The 24,741-nt window shown below is 43.6% G+C and overlaps 1 protein-coding gene across 10 annotated transcripts in view; it reads right to left on the bottom strand.

Annotated features, from left to right (window-relative positions):
• The window catches only part of DNM2 (dynamin 2), a 60,810-nt gene that overhangs the window by 8,704 nt on the left and 27,365 nt on the right, over positions 1-24,741 (bottom strand). For 5 of the 10 annotated variants that reach the window (XM_035141253.3, XM_035141254.3, XM_088658839.1 and 2 more), the window contains exons 11-18: positions 24,047-24,133; positions 23,665-23,735; positions 18,784-18,835; positions 18,102-18,113; positions 11,333-11,446; positions 3,976-4,085; positions 1,982-2,093; positions 983-1,147 (exon numbers count right to left, since the gene is read on the bottom strand). In XM_035141253.3, coding sequence (XP_034997144.1) covers positions 983-1,147; positions 1,982-2,093; positions 3,976-4,085; positions 11,333-11,446; positions 18,102-18,113; positions 18,784-18,835; positions 23,665-23,735; positions 24,047-24,133 — 723 coding nt within the window. The remainder of the gene's footprint in view (positions 1-982; positions 1,148-1,981; positions 2,094-3,975; positions 4,086-11,332; positions 11,447-18,101; positions 18,114-18,783; positions 18,836-23,664; positions 23,736-24,046; positions 24,134-24,741) is intronic. The other 5 variants (XM_088658842.1, XM_035141255.3, XM_088658841.1 and 2 more) reach the window with 1 other exon arrangement.

The raw sequence follows: 24,741 nt of genomic DNA, 5'->3' as shown, positions 1-24,741 counted from the left end.
GTTTAACTTAAGATGCATGCCTTGCTGGCAAATTTATCCATTACGTGACCTGATGGTGTTTTTCTGTTACTATCTGTATTATTTTTACTTTATATTTACTATTTTATTTTTTAAACAATTCTTCTCCCCCTGATCTTCCTTCCCCTTACATTCTCTGTTAAATAAAAAAAATCCTTCAGTAGCACCTTAAAGACCAACTAAGTTTTTATTTTGGTATGAGCTTTCGTGTGCATGCACACTTCTTCAGATACACTGGAAACGGAAGTGTCAGGCCCTATATATATATATATATATATATATATATATATATATATATATATATACACACACACACACACACACACACACACACACACACACACACACACAGAGGGTGGTTTCTTTAGCACCTCAGCCCTTTCAAGCTTTCTTTAGCACCTCAGCCCTTGTCCCCCCCCCCCAGGACTAATTGCAGCCATCAGCAGCCGTTAACAGCCATCCACAGGTTTACCACTCCCATCAGCCCATCCCCCATCCCCACCCACCCCCAGTATATATATATATATAAGGGCCTGACACTTCCGTTTCCAGTGTATCTGAAGAAGTGTGCATGCACACGAAAGCTCATACCAAAATAAAAACTTAGTTGGTCTTTAAGGTGCTACTGAAGGAATTTTTTTATTTTGCTTCAACTCAGACCAACACGGCTACCTACTTGTAACTATTCTCTGTTAAGTTTGAAGAAGAAGAAGAAGAAGAGGAAGAGGAAGAAGAAGAAGAAGAAGAAGAAGAAGAAGAAGAAGAAGAAGAAGAAGAAGAGGAAGAGGAAGAGGAAGAGGAAGAGGAAGAGGAAGAGGAAGAAGAAGAAGAAGAAGAAGAAGAAGAAGAAGAAGAAGAAGAAGAAGAAGAAGAAGAAGAAGAAGAAGAGTGCATCAGCAGAGTGGCGGAACAATGTCTGCTTAGCCCCTGACAATAAACAAATAAATATCCAACTACAACTTACATTGTTTATCATTAGGTGCATTATTGTCTTTGGCATAAGATCCCGGATCGACTTGTTGATGATCCCAACATACGAGTCAACAAGATTGCGGATAGTTTCCACTTGGCGTTCTAGCTGAGGATCCATGGAAAAGGTGTTTTCCTGGGATCCCTCTTCATTCTCCACCTGCACAGAAGACAATTGGACAGCATTAGACCTGTGGAAGAATTAGCACAGGGAGAGCACCAGTTCAGGCCCTCAAGTCATAATTTGATCTCTGCTTTCCCAAATATCCCAGTAATCATAGCATGGGTTTAGTTTGGACTAACCCAGATCTGCAGTGTTTATTAGCTGACTGGCAATTTAATGAGAATTCAAAGTGTTCTCTCCCTACCCTCCGCCGGCAATGGACAATTATTTCCTTATTATTGGGTTTAATTCTTGCACTGTATACTATTATGGTTTGCTCTTGCTGATACAGCTAAAATCACAGCAGCCTCTTGCACACCTGACCCAGAACCTCAAAATTTGTGCTTTGCATCAGCTTTCTCTTCCCCAGGCTGAGCATGCCCAGCTTCCCTCACAAGTCTTTGGAGATGACCGTTTTCTGTATAGCTTTGGGAGAAGCACAAAGGGATTCCTGCTTTGCTCACTGGGCTTTGGGCTCATCGTCTTGAATCCTTCACAGCTCTTACATAGATATGACTTTCCACATCTAGAATGGCACTGCCTTATCCACACAACTTCAGGAGATGGGTATGGGTGGAAGACAGCTGAAGTTTCTACCAACTTTCTCTCTTTTCTAAGAAAACCCTACCAAGATTTTGGACAGCAAACTACCGTCAGTCAAAGGTACGGTGCTCAACTTGATGGAACCTCTAACTGGCGAGAGTAGCTCCCAGCCAGAGGCAACAGCAGCTGCTAGGAGATCCTTGGTACAATAGTACCACTATTGGGCCTTCAACACACCCACCACCCCCTCTTCCTGCTGAAGGAATGAATGAGGGGAAAAATGTTTACTTGGTCTTTCTCAGGGTAAACACCAGCACGGAGGAAGGAGGCCTTCCAGCTGTCCACGTCTTCCTGGGAGTCACACGCAAGCTCAATCTGACGCAGGTCTTTGTACACATTCCTAGTTTAGGGGTGCAGGAGAAAAGAGAGGAGTGGAAGAAGGACAAATGTCATTGGGCTAGTGAAAGAAAGTCCACATCAGGCAACAGGAATCCTGTAATAGGAAGGTTTTATATATATATATACCTTTATTTTCTAAGTACTTTGAAGTTCTAATCTCTATTGCCATGATATAATGTGAGACTGTAGGAACACCTAACAGATGGACTAGAGTGCTGTTCTACTTAGCCAAATGGTGCCCATAATAATTGCTTGTACTGAGTGAAGTATGGTCTCCATTAGCTTTTTGCTTCCACTTAAATGTCTTGGGCATACACTCCAAAGCAGACATGGGGAACCACTTTGGCTAGCAGGCCAGATGCAATTGTGGCCAACCCTCTGCTGGTGACATTTGACAGTTGCAGTTCTGAGCCCTGGCCAGAGCTGTGGGCAGCACCAAGTTCCAGCAGCACCACATGCATGCTGTGCTTGAAAACAGAACACTCAAGAGGGCACTGTAAGACTGCCCATTCCTTTGCAAGCATGACTTTACTATCCCACACGTGTCACCAGGTGAGTGGCAGGTGGGTGTGCCTAGGAAGAAACAGCCTTGCTGGTCAAATTAGGAGGCCCAACAGGCCTATTGTTGTCTGTGGCCCAGGATTCTCTAACTGTGCTCAAGACCTTCATCACTTTGCTACTCCTCACCTCCCTTGGTTTTACTTTCTGCTGGACCTAGTAAGAGATGCCTGCCATATCTTTTCTTAAGGAGATTTTGTGGTGAATCACGCACTGAGCCAAGAGAAGGAAGATACTTTACAATATCGTCTTTTAAAGAGCCAAGTCTTTCCACCGCAATCCAGTCCCTTGAAAAATCCTAGCTCAGACAGCTCCAACCCCATCACATCATGTGAACAGGAGAGCAAAGTCAAACTCTTTAAGCTTGAATACTCAGCAGGCACTGAGCAAAGGTGTTAAAAGGTAACTGACAGCAGTGCAGGAAGTGCCAGCCAATACTTTTCTGTGTCAAGATTAAGTCTTTCTGAATAGGATGTGTGCAACAAGCAATTCACCCAAGTACCATCAACCTCTGGTGCACATGTGACCTCAGGGCTTGCTAAGCCTGGACAGAACATGCAGCACACTTCTCATGTGTGTCAGTGGGGGGGGGGGTTAAGAAACAGACAAAGTATCTCTCCTTCTGTGAGAGCATGTCATGAACTGGCAGGTTGATGGGGAGGAGGAAGAGGATCCCAGTGACGGGTGTAGCCAGGATGGGAAAGCAAGGGATGGGGAAGAAAGTACTCATACAGTGACGAAGGATGGCAAGGGGATGGGGGTCAGTGCACAGAAACCAAAGCAGCAGGACCCATCACCAGAGCCAGAGGGACCCCTGTTTCCCTGAACACAACAGGTTCTGAGGCATAGGGAGCAGTAGGAGGGGCACTCTAAGAGGCTAAGGCAGCCAAGGGCTCACAGCCCAGCTTACTACCTGGTCAGGTGAGGCTCACTAGCTTTGGGAGGGAGGTGTGTGATTCATCAAGCTGGAGGAGGCTTAGAACAGGTGAGGATCACATGCCTCATCAAGCTGCAATCAGCATGCAAAGAACAAAAGGGAAGCAGGGCTGAGGTGCTGTGTCTACTCAACTGCCTATGTTGGTAGACCTTGGCTTGGATGCTCCTGAAGTGTGCTTTAGGTTTGACCCTGGACTGTGTTTCCTGACCCTTGGACCTTGGACTTTGCTTGCATGGATTGAACTTCAGACCTGACATACTGACTTGTGGCCAGGTAGGCCAGGGGTTTAGGACAGATCAGCACAGCAGTTTTACCAGATTTGAATTCAGCCTAAGGTCCTAAAATGGCTTCTCGTGAATCAGAAAGCGCTGAGACATACTTCTCTTACCTTTGTTCTGTGTTAAAGATACCAAATACGTGCTTGTTGGACATGAAGCCTTTTTCCACATCTCTAATTTTTAGGTTGTCCAGAGGGAGCATGTATTTCTTCTCCTTTTCCTATGAGGATAAAGAAGGGTGAAAAGCCCAAAACGTCATACACGTTGGTTTGTTCTGGCATTCAATAGTCCAGTAAGAAAATCTGCTCTTACAATATTTGCTTGACATCCAAAACGATGATTAAATGTAAACTGTTTTAGATTTGGCATGCCCACACCTGGCTTCAAGCTTTTAATTGAGGCCTAAAGAGTCTGGTTCAAAGTTCACACACTTTGCCCATATAAACCCTTAATAAGGGATTCCATCCACAAGTATGTTAACCCAGCATGCTTCATTCCATCATTAATTAACATTAGAAATGTTATTTAAAAGTCAGAGCTAGTCTTCTCTTTTATAAGGCTCTTGCTACTGCCACTTACTGCAATCAGTTCTTGCTTGTTTTGAGTGTATAAATGTTCAGAGTACTGTCGTTCAAACATTTACTAGAAAAAGGACAGGGCTTTGCCAGTGGAAACCTATTGCAACCCCACATCCACCATACAGGACGTTGGGAAAGAAGAGGTAGCACAGAATGGACTTGAAAAAGCAAAAAGCAGGCTCCCTCAATCTTTTTGCTGTAGAACCCTGCTTTCTTTAACAAGTTGCAGGCTAGCACTGGTGAGGGGCCCCCCATATGAGTCACACAGAGCAGCCTCTCTGCAAAAACCCCACATCTGGAATTGTTTATAGCGCCAGATGCTGCCTGCCTGCCTGCCTGCCTCCCTCCCTCCATGCACACGCAGAATCCCAAAAGTGACGTTTTCCTTTATACAGAGGCCACAAACCTCACACCCCCCCCCCTCTATGATTTCCTGAACAGCCCCAACCATTTTCCAGACTGGATTCAGCCGCAGACTTTGCCACGTCAGAGGAGACAAAGTAGGTTTTTTTTCCCTGGAACAGCTCTACTTAACAAACCCTACAAAAGGAGAACAAAACGGGATTTCATGGAAGAGAAGCTTCTGGATTCCAGCCCCGCCTGCCCAGTGTTCAGACTACCTGTTCAGGAAGCTATAAAGGTGTACAGTAGTCTGCACATTGGTTAGACTGGGTTTGGATAAGCATCACTTCAGGGGTGTTGGCTGTTCAGGTAAGCTTCTGCTTTGGGGGAGCGACTTTATTCTGAGTTTTGCTGCTACTGAGATCCTAGACCTATAAAGAAGTTGGCTAATCGTGCATAAAGGGTTTATGCCCTCCTTCGACAGTCACAAGACAGGATGACTTGAGAGTCGGGCTTTAAATGCAGCTTGCGTTGATAACTAAACAAACTTCTTAATCCCCTGCTTATTTCAGGAATGTGTGCTTTAAAGAGGAATTTTCTAGGGAAGTAGATAGATATAAATTCAACGGGCAGTTTAGTTTCCCAGGCTTTGTCTCTGCTGGAGAGCTTTGTTCATGCTGGGCCTGCCGGTTGTCACCTTCCAGACAAGAACTCTCCCAGAGAGGCATCTTGCCCAGTAAATGGTTTGCCAGTGATTTGGAAGAGGGGATTTTTACTTATTATTATTTTTATTTGATCAACCTGTTTTACTTTTTATTTTAGGGAAACAACCTTTGCTTGTGCAGCACCCCTGTTGAAGGTAATATCTGCCTGTAGCCTTGCTTGGAAATTAAATGAGATATGGGGTCTGGCTAGCTTTGAGGCGTGGGTGGCTGTGGACTGTGAGCACAAAAGAATACCTTGGCAGGGGAACAAAACGGCTCAAGAAATACATGTCTGTTTTGCACTGCAGTAGTTCAACTGAGCCTGCTGCCATCAGGTAGTCAAAAGCACCAAGTTCTACCAGGCAAGCGGTCTTTAAAACTTGAAATATTCTCCCCAAGGGTAGGGTGAAATAGCAGAAAAGAACAAAATTGCAAGGGTGGAAGTACTGACTTGCTTCCAAACAGGAGTCCATTTCTAAAGACTGCACGTACACTAGTTGCAGTTAAACAAAAGCTAAGTATGGGCACCAAAACAAAAGACCGCTACACTCTCCCTGTATAATGTCTGCCTTAAGATGTAGCCAGCTCTACACAAACCCATGAGGTTTATTGTTCTCCGGAAAAGATTGGGGGGGGGGGAGGGCACGGTAATCCAAACACACCAACTTTTGCTGAGATTTGCTGAATGTAGCTGAACTCACTGTTGGCTGTTTTAAATATATAGCTTGCCTGTCAGTGATCAGTGCCCACATTGGCATTCTTTAAGATCGCCGACAAAAGACAGGCAAAGCAAACTTTGTATTTAAGAAGTGTATTAAAATGCTTTATAGTTAAAATGTGTAAATGAATTCTTTCATATTTTTAAGTTCCACTGATCAATCTTCATTCCAGAAGACGCACCGTTGAATATTTTCGATGTCACACCTAAGCAGTCAGGCTATTAATTAATTTTCCAGGATTGAGCAGCCTCTTGTTTGAAAAGAAAAGTTTACAAAGAGATGTTTACAAATTCACTCATGCATCAAAACACACAGAAATTCTAAGTTAAGGTGTCCACCTTAACTTCTGCGCCACGTAAGCTGTAAATATGTCCCGCTCTCGCACTTATTGTGCTAGCTCATGACTTATCTTCCATGCACCCACACTTTTCTTTGGTTTTTCAGCCCCAATCTTTTCCTCTGCAGGTCAAGGGAACACCAAAGCTCATGATACCATGGGGGCCATGGCCATTAAACTGCACAAAACCACCTGCATTCCTTATAAGTATTCATTTGAGTTCCAGGAAATTGTCTATGTGCGGTAGTTGTGATAGGCTGCATGTCACAGCATGGGGTGGGGTGGGTGTGACACAAGACACCAGGTTGACAGAAGAGTCTCCTAAAGAATCACTGGTCAGTCCCCAGGGCAATCTGCAGGCAAAGAAGTGCCCACCTGGCAGACCAAGGCTTCTCTTCCCGGAAAGAGAACAAAAAGCATAGCCATATCTCAGGGTCCAATGGGATGAGGGGGCAGGGGGCTGTAGGCAATCAGAAAAAGGAGAAGGTGGGCTGCTGCCAACCTGAGTGGAGCAACAGCCACAGGAGAAAACAAGTATGGGTCAGCAAAATAAGTCTAACATACACATATCATGCCAGAGACCCCAATTAGTTCACATGCCTATTCCTGACACGGCATGGCACCATGCAAGGGAAGCAGCCCATGCCCATGTTTCTCACGGAACAACAGCTTATGCCCTGTTGCAGAGCACACCACAAGAGTTCTGGGCCACTGAATGGTGACAAGGGGGGAGATTGGTACATGTTAGCAGTGGACAGCTGCAAATGGGAGGGGTGGGGTCACAAGGGAGATGGAGAACACATGGAGAGGGACCTAAAATTGGGTGAAGGAGGCTATTGGGACAAATATCTGTATCACGAGAAGGCACACAAGCCAGCAAGCAAAAGGAGAAGGTTAAGCTCCACTTGTTGCTTTTACTTTTGGTTAAACATGCATAAGATTTGCAAATATTTCCTTAAGCTTTAGAGCACAGAGGCTGGCAGTCAGAATTAAAAGTTTAGCGCTTCCAAACAAGGACATACCACTGAGCCCATCTCCATTGCTGCCCCAATCTGCAGAAGAAGAAGAAAAGGATTGGGGCTGAAAGACCAAAGGGAAGTGGGTGAAAGCACAACACTGTATGCGAGACTGTAGAATATGTTCGCTATTTACATGGCACAGAAGATAAGGCGAGTGCTCTAACTTCAAATTTCCAAGAAATGGCACAGAAGGTCTAAGAAAACCCCCACACAACAAATAAATACATTTTCAGGCGAGTTCCTTCCCTCTTAATAGGGGGGTAGTTATCTGTTTCTTTCATGCCTCCAGAGTCTGCATTTCTCCAACTACGTACTCAGAAGTGCAGCTACATTGGATGTTGCAGTACATTTGCTGATAGTTGAAGCTGACATGAAGTTTGAAAAAATTACAGAATCCATGTCCCCAGCTGAAGCATGCAATCTAGCAGGGAATTTCCAAACTACAAAGGCTCATGTATGCACCAAGAGCAGAACACGAACCGTTTAAAAGCAAATCAAAGAGTTCAGTAGTTAGGAAAAGGAAAGCATACCACCAAGGCAGATAGACTGGGGGAGGGGGGAGAACTCCTGCTTAACCAAATTGCCAAAAGCAATAAAATTTTAAAGCTGGCACATCAGTGGTACTCTACAATAACCAAGATGCAGAAGAAAAAGCAAAAACGTAGCTACCTAGCAATTTTTTAACATCAACCTTTGTTTAACTGCACTACTCTGTTCTATTTGGAGAGTGGTAGCCATGTCTGTCTATTGTAGCAAGAAGAAAGAACAAAGTGCTCTTTGTCCATTTCTTCTCAGGTAGAGGCTAAGTCGCTGCCTGTATTTTTCTACATTTCATTTCCATCTCACCTCACTGTTTAGAATTCCCCTAAATCATATATGTATATACACCTGTAACTCAATATAACACTTCAAGCATCTGATGACGTGAACTGTAGCTCACAAAAGCATATACCATAAATATTTTAGAGTGCAACAAGATACTTCTTCTTCATCTCAGGCCACAGAAGGTGGAAAGAGGGTGCAGCAAGAAGCTGCCAGAGAGTTGTTTACAAAGGTGATATAATGCAGTCCAAGATTCCTTGAAGTCAAACATCATGCGTCCCATGCTATAGATCCCACAATCCCAGTACAGTTGTACCTCACAAGTCGAACAGAATCCATTCTGGAAGTCCATTCGACTTCCAAAACGTGACTTCTGATTGGCTGCAGGAAGCTCCTGCAGCCAATCAGAAGCCACAGAAGCCCCATCGGATGTTCAGCTTCCAAAAGAACGTTAGAAAACTGGAACACTCGCTTCCAGTTTTCGATCGTTCGGGAGCCAGAACATTCAACTCCCAAGGCGTTTGGGAGCCGAGGTACAACTGTATTTGTATCAACCTGGCCTACTAAATTGACTCCCACCAGAGCCCAGAGCCTGCAATGTCGCTTACCTGACTCTGGATCCAACTGCACACAAGTCAGTGCCCTAATTATGGGTGCTCTCCCCCTACAGGCTTGCCTGGTGTACTCATTGTTTATATTAAGCAAAATGGAAGGTCTGTGATCAAGATATGCAAGGAATATGTAGATGTAGAGTTTAAATACTGAAAAGACCTGGCATGGAGATGGAGTGCACAGGCAAAGACCAGGCCACCCAGTGTCAGGGATGGAAGGCAGGCTTTACTGAGGCTTCCAAGATATCCCAAATTGCAACTATTTTGCTTTCTGTAATATGACACTAGGGAAAGGTGAGAGATGCACTCGGGGATACCTTTGGAATATGGGATGGCCCCTACTCAATACTCGGGTCACCTCCCGTTCATAAAGCATAATTCCAATTTGCAACACCCAGTGTTGTTTTGTTTCCAAGAAACCAAATTGTGAGGCACACACAACTGAGGGGGGCAAGGGTGGGGTGGGCAGTGCATCTCAACGTGCATACATATGTATCTGAAACAGGAATTGGTGTGGGCTTTTCTGAGTGAAGTGACTCCCTTCCCTCTTTTGCTCCTTTAATGACAAATGAACAGCCTCCATTCTGAATTCTGAGTGTCTCTTCCTGTTTGTGCCCACTTCCATGGCTCAAATGGGTAGGGCACCTTGTTTTTATTTGCAAAAGCACTCTGCATGTTTATCAACTCAAACAATTTACTAGCGGAGGTGGGTTTGTGACTGATATATGGGCCAGACAACTACCAGTAGCACTGTGCAAATCCACCTTCTGCTGAAAACAGGAAGTTTCCCCCAAGCTTGAATGCATCCCTTCGTCCTTATTTGGGATCTAGCATTGGTAGAAAGAAACAGAAAGGAAAGCATTCCCCGAATCTGAGTCTGGAGAAAAGAGGCGAAAGCAACAAAAAATATACTACCTCCCACTGCTCCCAAAGCTAAGAAAGGTGAAGTTAGGCTTGCCATACTTCAGGAATTTTGGGGTCTTCCTAAGAAAAGTTCAACAACTTTGCAAGTGTCAGGAATTTTACTTTTTGAAATATGGCAACCCTAGATGAAGGAAATAGTCATGAAATGCACAACCTCTTTCCCCGCACCAAAACTAAGCAGGGACAAGGGGAGGCAAAGCATTCCTTCCTGCAGTCTGCGGCACTCCAGTCTGGGTAGGGAATTCCAGAAAGTGTATCCAGTTGCCACTTCTTACAGAACAAGGCTCTTCAGCCACTAAATAGCTATGTGGAAGGAAAACCTGGCAGTAGAACCACCAACCCCGAGAAAAAAGGATCACTTGCTAGAGATTCTCCCTTCTGCGCAAGTCATAACACAGAAGCCAGTCCTATATGGAATCTGGTTGTGATAAACTTGGAGCCAAGACTCCTGGAAGTTATTGCCAGCATCAAGGAAGACACTTCCCTGTCTCAAAATTGGTTCTCCTAAACAGATAGGAAACAAATGTTGTAATGTGCACCACTCCTCTTTAAGAGTTCTAGCCAGCCAGTCATATCCTCTTTCACAATGCTGTACTACATTTCAACCACCCACATTCCCCAGTCAATTGGTATTCACTGGCCACTGAACATGCTTAGTCCTCATTGGGCTGGGGAAACACCACCCCACCCCCACCCCACCCTGGTTTCTTCCTGGAAACTTTTTTTTTTAACTTCTAACTTTGGAATTTCCCCAAGCCTGCCGATACCTTCCCACTGGGTGCCCTTTTGGCAACGTAACTCACATACATCAGATAATGATAATGTAATGATCATCAGTTTAATTAATTTAATAATCATCAGTTAATGATAACTTCATTTTAATCAGTCTCCCCCTATTCAGCCAACCTTTGCCCTGAGCTCAATGGAGAAGGTAAAGGTGGTGAAAGAAAAGTTAGCAGAGAGTTTGGAAGGGGAAGAGGGCAACGGAGGCAAATGGGCAGGTGGGAAGGAAGGGACAGGGGCGGAAAGGGAAGGACAAAATATTTTCCTCCTCACCACCATTACAATGCATTGCAGCCCCTCCTTTGTCTCTATGATCACACCCTCAATATATTATCGTGGTCCACACAAACCCTTGCCCACAGCAGCTCATGCCATAAACATGGACTGCTGCAAGGCACTTTGCTGCCAGGTTGTTTACAGAACAAGGCTTGTGCACAAGGGGACTTTTTTCCATTTTACAAATTTACTTTTGCATGGCATCCTTGTTGGCAAGTGGGCAGTTTTAGAGGTGTAGACAATAGCCCATATTTCCATGTGTGTGATTTCAAGGACTCAATCTGAGTACCTACAGTACAATGCCACCCAGGTGACTTCTCACTGCGACAATATGGCATGCATGATTACCCACCTCTTCATCCTTGTACCAAGATAAACTTTCTGCCGTCAGGACGAACCAATACTCCTTGGAGCCACCTTTCATGATGCTAATGTTGTTGATAGTCAGCCAGCCTCGCCGGATGACCTGGAGGAAATCAAGGAGTAGGTGAGGAAGGAAGAACAGGTTACAGGCTATCTTGGGAAACAAAAGATGGATGGGCTTGCTTTATGTTCAAGAGACTTGGTGCAATGGTTTAAGATTCTAGCCCTCATGGCAATAAACAGGGGAGGAAAGGCCTGCTTCCAAAGTTAGCAGCTTGGAGGGCCCAGTGGAGGATGATGGGGTCCCATGTCTCATGAAAAAAAGAAGGATATTGGAGGAAGAAAGTCGCAGGGAGTGGGAGGTTTTTATGCAGAAGTTGGATGGCCATCCATCTGGGATTCTTTAGCTGTGATTTCTGTATTGCAGGGGGTTGGACTAGATGACCCTCAGGGGTCACTTCCACCTATACCATTCTATGACTCTGTGAAACTGAACAGGGAAAGCATTAAACCTTCAGTTTACAGCACCAGGGTGTTGTTGGCAAGACCCAAAGCCCTCTGAAGATTTCCACCTACAGCGTTACTGTTACACATGGACTTTTGTTTGCCTCTGAAATAGCAGCCTGGCTCATGATTGCAAAATTCCACCATGTGATCAATGTTAAGCAATGAACCATTCTCACCAATAAGCAACCCTAAAGCACCCACTGACACTTAGTGTACCCAAAATTAAATCTAGAGAATGCTAGATTCAAATGATAAACCTGTAAAGCAGAATTTTAAACATGCCATGACTAGCGCTAGGCAGCAGGAGGTAAAATCAGGAAAGGAACTTTGTGTAGCAGTCCAATACTCACTGACAGATGAACGGGTATTGCCAGAAATAAAAACAGGACAGGAGCTCCTTCTCTTTACAGCAAAAACATTGCTTATAGATGTCTATGAGGTCCCTCATAAATATGGCATGAAACCCATCAGCTTACAGTATTCACAATAACCCTGTCAAAAGATGCAGGCAGGAGCCAGAGTACGTTGGTGGCAACCCTCAAGTATCCATGTCTGCAACTTACAAAGCAGCCGCAGATCTAGTGAAACTTAAGAGGATAAAATAGGAGTCTCCTGAACAAAGCTGCACTGATTTGTGCAGGCCACAACTCTTCCAGCAGCCAGTTGTTTCCAACCACCTTTACTCCTATTTGCAAACAACCACTCAGTTCATCTTGCATTTCACACTAATGACACACACTCAGTTTGCCTGAAGGGGCAGCTCCCCACCTGATGAAGTCACACCAGTCTCACAAGTGACTCTGCCAGAGCTACGAGCAAAATGGAGCCAGTTCTTTGCTACAGCCTGGCTAACCAACAAATCACAAAATGAAAACGTAAACGAGGTTAACGGTTGAAATGTCAGTACTGATGCTTGTCTGCCTCTTGGTGGGATAATTTGTCCTCAAGACATTTGGCTCTAGGACGACGGCATTCCTTTACCCTGAAGGAAGCTCCAAGGCTTGGCTTTTCAAATTGGGCAACAACAATAAATGTTTATGTTAATTAGTTAAATTTGCATCCTCTCCTCTCTCTAAAGTAGTGGTTTTCATTTAGTGTTGCAGTGAGCGTTGCAGGGAGTTCTGGAGTTTTTCATAAGCTTTCCCTGATGAAAAGTGATGAACAGTGGTAGACAAGCTACTTTGAAAGGCAGCTTGCCCATCACTTCCAGTCTTTCCTGCAAAGGACAGCCAGACAAAGCATGTTTCGATAGCAACGAGGACACCCAATAGGCCTATGATTAGTACTCTGTGCAAACATGTAGCCAGGTGTCTACTAGTAGATCTGAACCATTTACGATACATCAGCAATTGTTTGATTTCCAATAGTTTTCACTATAATAAACAACAAACTTTTAGAAGACATCTGAAGGCAGCCATGTAGAGGAAAGTTTTTAATGTTTGATGTCTTCCTGTGTTTTCATTTGTTGAAAGCCACCCAGCATTTTAATATCATCATCAACAACAATAACTATAGTAAGCAAAACTGCAAGTAAAGGTATCATTGGCATGGCTGGAAATCTCGCTCAGCCTCTATGTTCTTTTACCTAGAGCTGTTTGAACTGGCTTTAATACTATATTTTTACATTGCTGTGATCTGCACTGGGACCTTATAGTGAAGGGAATGTAAGCAATCAAATAAATAATAATAATACAACATACATGTATTAAATGGTTGCTTTTAAATAAGTCTTTGTCCAGCTCTGCTAGGACAGTATTAGAGTAGTGTGTCAGAACCCCTGATCTGTTGTAATTCAGAGGTAGACAATGCAAGCTATCCCACTGTATGACTCACAGGGTGTAGTAGACAATTCGCTTCACCCACTGAGTCACTATTATGTATCAAACTCCAACTGCTCACTAGCCACTACTCTGCACCCAAGCTCTGATTGACAGACTACTGGGTTTCAGTAAAAATAGAGTAGATCGCACAAGCCCACCCTTGCCTAGCATGTACCCTAGAATCTTCCATAGCACACTGGATCTCCTCAGACAAATGATGTGGAAAGGATGCCCTGGAGAAAGGAAGTCTGAAAACCACTGCTCTGAAGAGCTCAGAATAAAAGAATCCAGCAAACAGATTAAGTCAATACTTGCCCAACGAGCACCATATTTTAAACAGTTGTGTTAACTTGAGCGAGTACTTCCACATTGGAATGTACTAGTCTAGCCACCATGGCACGCTAGGAATTCTAATTGCCTAGCACAAGCCAAAAGCAACACCTAGCGTTGCCTGTAAGGCATCCCAAAATCTGCCCAACAACCAAATCTCCAATGTTGGAAGGATTTTACCCCTTCCACTGAATATGCTGGTGCCAAGTCATTGAACTCATTATAAATTTATTGGAATAAAAGGCAGCAAAGCAATTGGCAAGCCAGTCCTAGGTCCGGGATCTAGCCCGCTGTTCAGCCCTGAGTTTCAACACCTCTGTTCACAAGGAATGGCCAGCATCAATTCACTTAATATGGCTTGCAGAAACCGCTTGCCCTCGGAACTATGCATTGAACATCTGAGTAGCTGTGTACATTTAAGCAAAGAATGATCATTTACAGCCAAGTAACTGGACAGAACCGCTCTTAATTTCATGGGGAAATAGCCAAGACCTGTAGATTTTTATGGTGCTTGATGGGCTACTGGGAGTATCCTGCAAGACTCACCAAGCCTGCAATAACCTTGAGCACGCTAGATACTTCAACAAGCTGCTTTAATTTAAACCCAACACAAAACAGATGAGTTGTAATTTCTCTCTCTGCTAGGATGAAAAGTATCTCTTTAGGATACCTGATCAACATCCCACCTCCTGTGTGGGCCTTTGGAGGAAAGACACAGCAACAAACACACTTTGCTCTGTCAAGGTTGTTCATCACTCAAGAGTTTCATTCATTTATTCGTTTTTATGTCTGTACTATACAGTACTTTTCCTTCCAGAAGGAGGCCCAAACAGCAAAACATGTAAAACGTTTTCTACCCAAGTTAGTACCACCATAAATATTAGTAATGAGCAGACTGGAAAGGAAGTAGTCTATATGTTAAGTCATTTAAATATAGCCAGGCTAAAGTATACTTTGGAGAAAGAGAGCAAACCTAATGATGATGATTCAACTGTTAGATACGAAAGCTACAGATGTTAGAGGTAGGATTGCTGAGCAGCTCTGGAAAGGGACAGAGAATTTGGCTTGGCCTGTGCTTAAGCTTTCAAAACCAGCACTGAAAAAGCATGAGGGTGAAGAAATATATATCAATTAGGCATCCTCATCTTTTCAGACCTGCTCAGCTTCTTGCCAACATAAATACCAAGGTGGCAGACACACAGAAGGAGTGGAGCACTGGTGGGCATGGGCTGTTGCAAACAATTATTTTAATTCAAATGAACTTGGCAGCAGAGGAATAGAAGGTGTTGTCAAGTCCAGACATAGGAAAGGGAGTCAGGTCAGATTTTCCTCTCTGTGAAGCATTTCTCTTAATTAAAAAGATTCAGGATCAGAAGTCAGTCACATTTTAAATATAATTAGCTTTTAAAAGAATGGAGGCAAAGAGTGGCCAGAAGGCAGTAGAGAGGGAGAGAGACCTTGACACAGATGTGCAGGAAGAAACCAGAGCCCGAAAAAGAGTTTGAGGAGCCCAGTGAAGGGGCACCAGCCCAAGAGAAGCCAATTCTGCCGCCAATTTGAGAAAAGAGACTTGTCTAAATTGGTGTTTTTAAAGAGCTATGTTGAGTTAGAGGGCAAGTTGGGGGCAAAAAGTGTGCAGCAGAGCAAGTTTTGGGCAGTATGGACAAAAAAATATGTTCTTGGGAATCGATCTCCTTATTCTTTAGCCTGCTATTTTACCACCACCACCCAGACAGGCCTACAAGAAGCTGAGGAAAGAAGCACATAATGTTCACTTAAAGCTCCAAACTGCCTCTCAAACGCAGGTGGATGAGTTCGATCCAAAGTGTTGCCTGAAAAGTAAGTTTCATCTTCTACTTTTAGTAAAATCAAACACAGCCCAGCCAGTCAGATCTCCACCTTCCTCTTACTGAAGCACAAACCACATTTTCAAAGCCAGGGATTGAAGATTGGGAATTGGAAGACCAGGGATTGCATTGGAATTGGAGACATGGCAAATAGGCAGACCCTCAGGAGGTGTTATGGCAGTGTTTCTCAAACTCTTGATAGGTTTGCCAAATTAAAATTTGGAGTGTAGGAGTAAGAATTAATTGCCTTCAAAGGAGTCCATCTAGAATGAGTTACTGTTCACAGGTTGCTTCCTGGTCAGAAACTGTAGCTCATGCAGGCACAGGGGAAGCATTCTCCATGGAAGGCTGATTTGCGTTCATATGAACCTCTAATTACCTGCAGCACACTATTTGAGAATTACTGCTCTGAGGTCTGCAGAGTTGTCCTTAGAATATCATGAAAATGGATGCGTCAGCACTTTGAGACTCTTTGAAACACAGGATATAATGATGAGAACTGACAGGATACCTGGAATTCCAGGGTAATGCTATGACACTATTTTAAACTCTCTCAGCATTCTAGTCCAATGGGTCAGAATATGGAATTGAGAGGAGATTCCTTGTCCAGTAAAAATAGCACTTGAATAGGAAACCTCCCACACCTCCAATCTGAGCAAAGTGAACACATATGCATCAAAACTAGCATATATGTCACATATGTACAATAGTACATAGTGTAATATTCTTGCACCAAGTACATGCGAAAATTATTCCCAGGACAGAATGAGCGGAGGAGCACCTCTGCATCTGTTTTATTAAGAACTGCTCTTCTCACTTACATCCAAAAGTTTCTGGCGATTCCATTTTCTTGTAGAGTAAGCAATGTAACCATTTGATTTCCAACTCCAAGATTCCCATCCACAACACATCCTTCAGGGACTTTGAGTTCAAAGGGCAGTATCAGTTTGTTTAATCATGGAGCTACCGATCCACCCACATTTCTTAGACTCTAGTGCACTTAAAGGAAAAGCATAGAGCAACATTGGTCTCACCAGACAAGGGAAAGGGCCACAAAGTAAGGATAGGGCAAACAAATCTCTCTGTGCCTCAGTAATTAAAGAGAAGGCAGCAGCAGCTGAGATTTTAGATGGAGATATGAACAGGTGGCGCTGTGGGTTAAACCACAGAGCCTAGGGCTTGCTGATCAGAAGGTCGGCGGTTCGAATCCCTGCAACGGGGTGAGCTCCCGTTTTGCTCGGTCCTAGCTCCTGCCCACCTAGCAGTTTGAAAGCACATCAAAGTGCAAGTAGATAAATAGGGACCGCTCCGGCGGGAAGGTAAACCAGCGTTTCCTTGCGCTGCTCTGGTTCACCAGAAGCAGCTTTGTCATGCTGGCCACATGACCCGGAAGCTGTCTGCGGACAAACGCCGGCTCCCTCGGCCTATAGAGCGAGATGAGCGCCGCAACCCCAGAGTTGGGCACGACTGGACCTGATGGTCAGGGGCCCCTTTACCTTTATGAACACATCAAGATGAAAACTAACATGGAATACGTTTGTGACAATTGCTGACCAAGCTGGGCATATGGGTGTAGATGTAGAACATGGTGCAATACACGATGCTGGCCACTTGAGTCTCACCAGGTAGGAAGAACACAAGGTCTCAAGGGGGAAAATAACCAGGATGCTAACAGACAGAGTAGGAGCTCAGAATGCTGCGGTTACCAGCCAAGGTTTACTGGCACCTTTATCCTTCCATTGCGCTCTGTTGGTATGGTGGGGTGTCATACCCAAGTATGGCAGCCTCATGCTTACTTTTACAGCTAAGACTCACAAGTCTCAGTTGCCTGGGTGTCACTGGACTCCAACTAAGTGTATCTTCCTTCAGCCGTATATGCCAGCTTGAAGAAAAGGCATGAAGATGAGATATTAAATAAGAACAATGTCTCACCTGATTTCTGATCCAAGGAGGGTTGGAGCTAAAATCAAAACACCCTAGGCTAAAATGAAAGGTTCAGAAAGCTACCTTTTCTACTTACAGTTTCATTCATTGCCCACTTGATAAGCCCAAGAATTCAACAGTAGCAACTAAATTTAGAAAGATGGTTCCCATGCCTGGATCTCCTGGAACGCCATTTGAAGTTGCTTGCTTTTCTGTACAATTAAGTGCACTTTGAGGCAAAGAAGTTACCCAACTTGGGGACCTTTACTTTTGCTGGGCTCCATCACCAAATTTTACATATCAGTCACTAGCACATTATACAGGTACTTACCAGTATCTCACCCTTTACAGGTTGGCAAAATTAGTGGTGCAGGTAAAATAAGGAAAAGCAGGATGAGGGGACAGAACAGTGAAGAAAATCAAATAATGAAAGTAGAAGGGGAAGGGAGAAGCAGGAAGCACAAAAATGGTTGGAAAAAAAGGGAAAGCAGAAAAAAAACAGTAAAAGAAAAAAGTTACATGCAATTAATTATAATTGTTCAGTGTTAATGTTCCATTACAGTCTTTCCAAACAAGAATTAACATACACAGATACATTATATAGAGACTAACATTATGCACCAATTTTGTTTCCAGTCCTTTGCTCAAGTTTTGCTGCTCAGAAACAGAAGGGACTCAAGACTGAAAAAGTTCCTTCATCATTTCATTCTTCTGCCTTGAAGTTTCTCTCTTCTACTTGTGTTCATATTGGCATAGATTTGTGGTCACAACTGAAGGATAAATGATTTATTTTGGTGGAGGCACTGTACTTTCTGCAGCTTGTGGCCAGCTCCAAGTCATTTTCTCTCTTCAAATGACATAAGTCAAGGCTTGTGGCACCTCTTCTTTTAAAACTATGCCATGCTCACAAGCCTGTTCAACTCTGCGCAAATACACAGTGTGCCCAACAGGCTGGACTTAGTATGCTGACACTATATTCTACTTGGCTAAAGGAAGGAGACAGGCATCAGTACCTGATTTGGGATTGCTCTTTTCTTATTTGCTTGGGTGCTCCTTTGCTGTGCACTGAAAGAAAAGAGATGGTTTTACATTAAGCATGCCTACTGGGTGTGAAAAAAGGTAAACTTGCATGTTAGATACACAGAATCACCAACACATTCATTCCTGTTCAATTCAAGCAAAATTAGAGATGCAGATAGGAAAATGCCAACCCTTGAAGGAGAAAGTTCACCAGCAATGGAGCTGAAGTGATACATGCCATACGACAGATTTCTCCACCACAAAGACGCTCTATACATTCGCAGTGGTTCTGAAACATCCCACTTCAGATCTAAACCAGAGGGAGACAGGGCCTTGAACCTGTGACTGCATACTACTTTAGGGAGGAAGCAGAACACTCCAGGCCCCAGTGAATCTTTACTTGAAAGAACCTGCCTGGTAGCATATGGAGAGAACACCCTAGTGTGTTTCAATCAATGGGATGTTAGACTGTCTTGCGGGATTGTCAATTTTCACAACTAATTAGTGGAATAATTCTGGGGTCCTCTGCTGGCTGGATGCAGCTTGCCTCCTACCAGTTACATGCACATGTACACAGAACATGCACATTTACTATGTGTTCCAAGGCTAACCACTCAGGGCTCCATAATGTTGATATATCCTACTAGCCAACCATTACTATGCTTACCACTATGCCTCTCTCTTCTCCCTAGTTGACTCAGACATGCAAAAGGCTTAGGAAAGGGAAAGGTTATTTCTTGATTGTGCCACCCAGAAAAAGGAAAGAATCTCTTCCACTCTTTTGAATTTCCTCTCAAAAGAAATTCCTGCTGTTGCTTACTTTGTCTAATCTGCAGCACAAATTAAATTTCAAGTGAGAGGACCTACACACTACCGGCCACTCTGCTTGCCAGAGGGTGAGGGGCACTTGCCATTGGAACCAATCCTCACCAGTGTCTTCATAAAGCCCCTTCAACAAGTTCTCCAAAGGGTTAGACAAGCTACACTCTAGACCTAATAAGGATAAACTCTCACAGGCAGATACGCACCCAGCCACCATGCGCTGCTCAGTGTAACAGCTGGGGAGATTTGGGAGAGGTTTGAGGCATCCAGAGGGAAGAGCGAGGTGAGTCAAAGAGAGAGAAAAACGTGAGATGAAGGAAAAAGAAGGAACTGTAAATTAAGTGTGAAAGGATACATAAATAGACTGCACACAAATTACACGAGAGGGAGAGAGAGAGAGATGGGGAATGGAAGGAGTATGTGAACAGAACACTATGCCTGAGCTGCTTGCTGGGCTGATGCCAAACAGCATTTCTTAAAATGCATTTTTTACGGTGTTTCTAAGTCATCCAATAATTGTCCTAATTTTTCCACTAAGCATCATATATAGAAGTGTCCATTCTCTGCAGAGGCTGTGGGTGTGCACACTGCAATAAGCTTCTGAATCTTAAAGAACAAGCAGGTTATTTAGCCACTAGAACTACAGTGGCGAGCTTGAGGAACAGGAAAAGACTGACAAAGGCACATAGTGGAGATTTCTAGGGATATAGGGGGAAAGGTCTCAATCCCATGATGGCTGTTCCTGTAATAGTGTGGGAAATTATAACCCTAAGGCACCAGGATACCACACTGAAGAAATTAAATGTCACCCCACATAAATGTAGCCATAACTTTGTGTAACCCTATTTCTTGGGAGTCACTCATGGAAGATCTGATCATTTGCAAGTACATCATTAAAAGTATACATAATTTGTGAATGGTATGTGCTCTGTTTTGTTATGAAGGCTGTGAATAGAAAGATATGTAGACAGACCACTATAGAGAAATCAGGAGTCAGCTACTAGAATGGCACTGGGAAACAGTCAAAAGATACTGGGTCCTAGGATTTAGGTAAGCAGTAAGTTCATGACCACCAAAATAGCTTTTTAAGAAACATTGCCACCTCCAAGACAAGTACTGTAGAACTATAGGGAGAGATTACTAAGCATCTGCAGGTGAGATAATCTGCAGGAACATTTTGGTCATTTCCCTAGTTGGTGAGGCTCATTTGACAACAAAATGGTTGTAAAGTAATGTTCACAATGGTTACTGGCATTTTGATTTGGGATGATTCATTTATTAGATGTAATGCTATCAACACACTTACGTTCTCAACTAGTGGGAAAGTTATGAATGAGAATTTAAAAGACTAAAATGTATCACTAGGAAGGTCTAATTCTTTGGGAAGCTGGAGTTTAAAATTGCTTTAAACAGGATCAATCCAAACATCCCACATATTAGAAAGCACATAAACCTGTCAAAACTAGATCCCAACATGTCTAAAGAGTCAAGGAGGCTAGAAAAAGCAAGACACTTCCTTTAAAAACTGGAAGTGTCTGTCCAGTCACAGAGGAAAAGGAGGCACAGACTCAGGGGAACCAAATGTAAATGTACAATGCGGCAAGCCATGAAGAAACAAGTAAGATCTAATGGAAAAAAGCAGAAGCAGAAAAGCTAACTAGAAAGGGTGTGCAACAGCTGGATAAAAATAGTACCGGGGAAAGTCAGGGTAACTGCAGACAACTGATATATATTGTCATCAGTGTTGAAGGGTACCCACCCTTGAGTCCTTTATCTAAAGACCTGTATGCATCAGAGGTGACAAGATGGAAATTTTTAAAAAAGTAATCACCAGAACCCAATTTGAAAGCCTAAGATTACTGTAATGTGCTATACTAAGGGACTGCAATTGCTTACTTCAAAATTCATCACAGCAGTGATGGCAGGCATCCTGAAAACAATGCATCAGTCCTCCATCATCTTCCATAACTCCCTATGTCCCTCAGAGCACCATGCAAAGTGTTTTTATCCTACAAAGCCCTGGAGCCCTACATGCCTACAAGCAATTCTCCTTTCCTATGTCCCAACACAACTTACAATAGCTCACATGAGGTTACCCTCAATATTACCGGTAGTAGTGCAGAACACCAGGCTACTCAATACACAGAGGCATTCCCATAGGCTGCATTGTGCACTTTCCTGGGAGACTTGCCAAATAGTACCGTGTTTCTCATATTATAAGACATGTCTTATATTTATTTTTTCCTCAAAAAAACACACTATGGCTTATTTTCAAGGGATGTCTTATTTTTTTCCTCCTCCTCCTGCCGCGGCCGGCATTGCTGCTGCGCCTATCACTATGTCTTATTTTCGGGGTATGGCTTATATTCCTTGAATGCTTAAAATCCTGCTATGGCTTATTTTATGGGTATGTCTTAAAATATGAGAAACAGGGTATTTCTGAAGTGGCATAAGACCTTCCTATTTTGGCTGGCTTTTGCTAGTTAGACATGTCTTTGTGATAGGGCAGGGTAAAGTCATTGTAAGTGATAAAGATTGTTTTCATTTAACTGGCTTTTTAAAAAACGCACCCGAGTTGCTTGATCCGAGCCTTGAAAATAGGATAGGTCACAAAGGAAAGCCAAACATATGTTTTGTCCCTCCCTCTCTCACACACACACACATCTCACTCACTGTTATCTTTTCACTCAAGCATTTGAGATTAAAGTTCATTAACTTCTCCAAAATGGAAGTTTTATCTCAACAACATATGACTAGTTTCAGCTTCTAGTTATTTGATTTTGGTTAACCCAAGTCACGAGATCTGTACTACCAGGCAGTCATCCAATCACAATATGCTCTTTTCTGCTTGGCCAAAAAAGAAGAAGAAGAAGAGTTTAGATTTGATACATAGCTGCCAAGTTTTCCCTTTTCTCACGAGGAAGCCTATTCAGCATAAGGGAATTTTCCTTTATAAAAGGGAGAACTTGGCAGCTATGATTTGATATCCCGCTTTATCACTACCCGAAGGAGTCTCAAAGCGGCTAACAATCTCCTTTCCCCTCCTCCCCCACAACAGACACCCTGTGAGGTGAGTGGGGCTGAGAGACTTCAAAGAAGTGTGACTAGCCCAAGGTCACCCAGCAGCTGCATGTGGAGGAGCGGAGACACGAACCCGGTTCCCCAGATTAGGAGTCTACCGCTCTTAACCACTACACCACACTGGCTCTCCTCATTTAATAATCTCCTCATTTCCTACATCAGCAGTAATATTTGGGCCATATAATGTTTCCCAGTGGCCTGATTCACATGCAATGTTAAACCATAATACATACAGGAGCGCCCCCCACCAACAACAGATTTACGTGCAACTGTATATGCACAGCACCGGGAAATAAATAATTTAATTCAAACCCTGCCAGGAGAGAGCTGGAGAGTCCTCATGGCTCATGAGGAGACGCTCCCCGGAGCCCAAAGTCAATGAGAGTGGAGGAAGCCCAAAGAGATTGGAGGCACAGCAAGGCTTTGTTAACGCTGCTCAGCTTCCCTGCCTAACAGCTGATGTGAGTGGTAGCACAGAAGCAGCCAATTTCCCGCACATCCTCCAGCCAGCCACAGCTTCAATTCTAGTTGCGGATGTTTTTGGATATAAAATTAAAAAATTCCTTCAGTAGCACCTTTTTGGATATAGTAATTTTCATAAGGAAAGGAGAGAGAGCAGCAGAGAGGGAGCTTGAAGGGTGTTTAGAGGGTGCTCCCGTTACACGATTTCCCCTTACGCACGTGGGGACGCAGAACAGAACCCCTGCGTAAGGGGTGAGGGCAACTCTAGTTAACTATGATTTGCAATGAATGAGCAGTGTACTAATGCATGCTGCTATGCTTCTTCTAGACTCCATGCTAGAAACAGCAAACTACAAGCATTGGCTTGCTATTCACTGAGCGGCGACTTAGAATAGTATATAACTTCACACTGCCCATCCACATTAGACCATAGTTAAACATATAACTGCGGTTTAGTGTGACATGCGAGCCAAGCATATCTTGGTGTTTATTTGATAGCAGATACTCACTTGGCAAATCCAATGAAGTCTTCGTGGTTAGTGTTGATGTAGGACAGCTCTATGTCAATCAGCAGGAGAATCTGGAGAGAAGACAAAACCAGCTCAGCTGCATGATAACATCATGAGAAAGAGCCCATTTAGACTACTCTTCTGCACACTTAGCCTGTGACTTTGCCTTGATCATCTTCTTATGCATAGCCACACAAGAGCTCGGTACTTTCTGCACTGCTATAACAAACAATTCCAGCTCAATGGAAACCCTGAGAAAGCTGGGCAAAGAAGGGGTTCATTTTGCTGTGATTGTCAGTTGAGAAAGCCATTGTAGATTCTGATTCTGCTATTCTCAGTCAGCCCAGAGGTTATTTGGCGAGTAAACAAAAAACCTGCTCACCTGGTCCTTAGTTTTCCCTTCTCGTTCTCTGATGTATGTCGTAACAATTCTTTCTGTTTCTTCTCGAAGCCTAGGGTAAGAACCAAGCTGAGAACAAGCAGAGAAGAGATCAGATCACTCCAGTCTTAAGCATCAAGTATAGACACACATATAGAGAACAGAAGAGAAGAGGCTGGGCTATCTCTCAATTTTACCACTGGGACAGGGCTAAAGCACAAAGTAAGAGGGGTTTGGGGTGGGTTTTCATTTTTCCAGTTCAATAAAGATACAAAACGTTTTTCTGGGTGTTTGATGTGCACCCTATGCTCCCCATGGCTTTTGTTTGGGAAACAGCCCAAGACCTCTATGGAGTTTAGCAGAAGGAACACACATGAGACTGGCTTCTTAGTGCAACAGGAAAAAGAATGAGAGTTGCTTTCTTTTTGATTAAATGATAGGGCTACCCACAAGTCACTGTGGAAGGTGCTGATTACATATTGCCAAGATACTCTTAGAACAGATAAATGTCAGAGCTCTTTTCATGCTTTAGCGCTGAAACAAGCTTCTTTTGGCACAGAGCAGCTGAAAAGCATAGCCTTGTATTACAGGAAGCGCTCCTGAGATTTAGCCACTTTTCAAAGCATCTTCAACTACAGCTGCTATGGTCCAAGCAACACCAGTGCAATGTCTCTGTGGGACGCTGCTGTGAAGCCAAA

The sequence above is a fragment of the Zootoca vivipara genome, chromosome 15 (assembly GCF_965207765.1).
Source record: "Zootoca vivipara chromosome 15, rZooViv2.hap1.1, whole genome shotgun sequence".
NCBI classification, from domain to species: domain Eukaryota; kingdom Metazoa; phylum Chordata; class Lepidosauria; order Squamata; family Lacertidae; genus Zootoca; species Zootoca vivipara.
The sequence above is the reverse complement of the archived record's forward strand: the minus strand, read 5'-3'. Positions and strand labels throughout refer to the sequence as shown.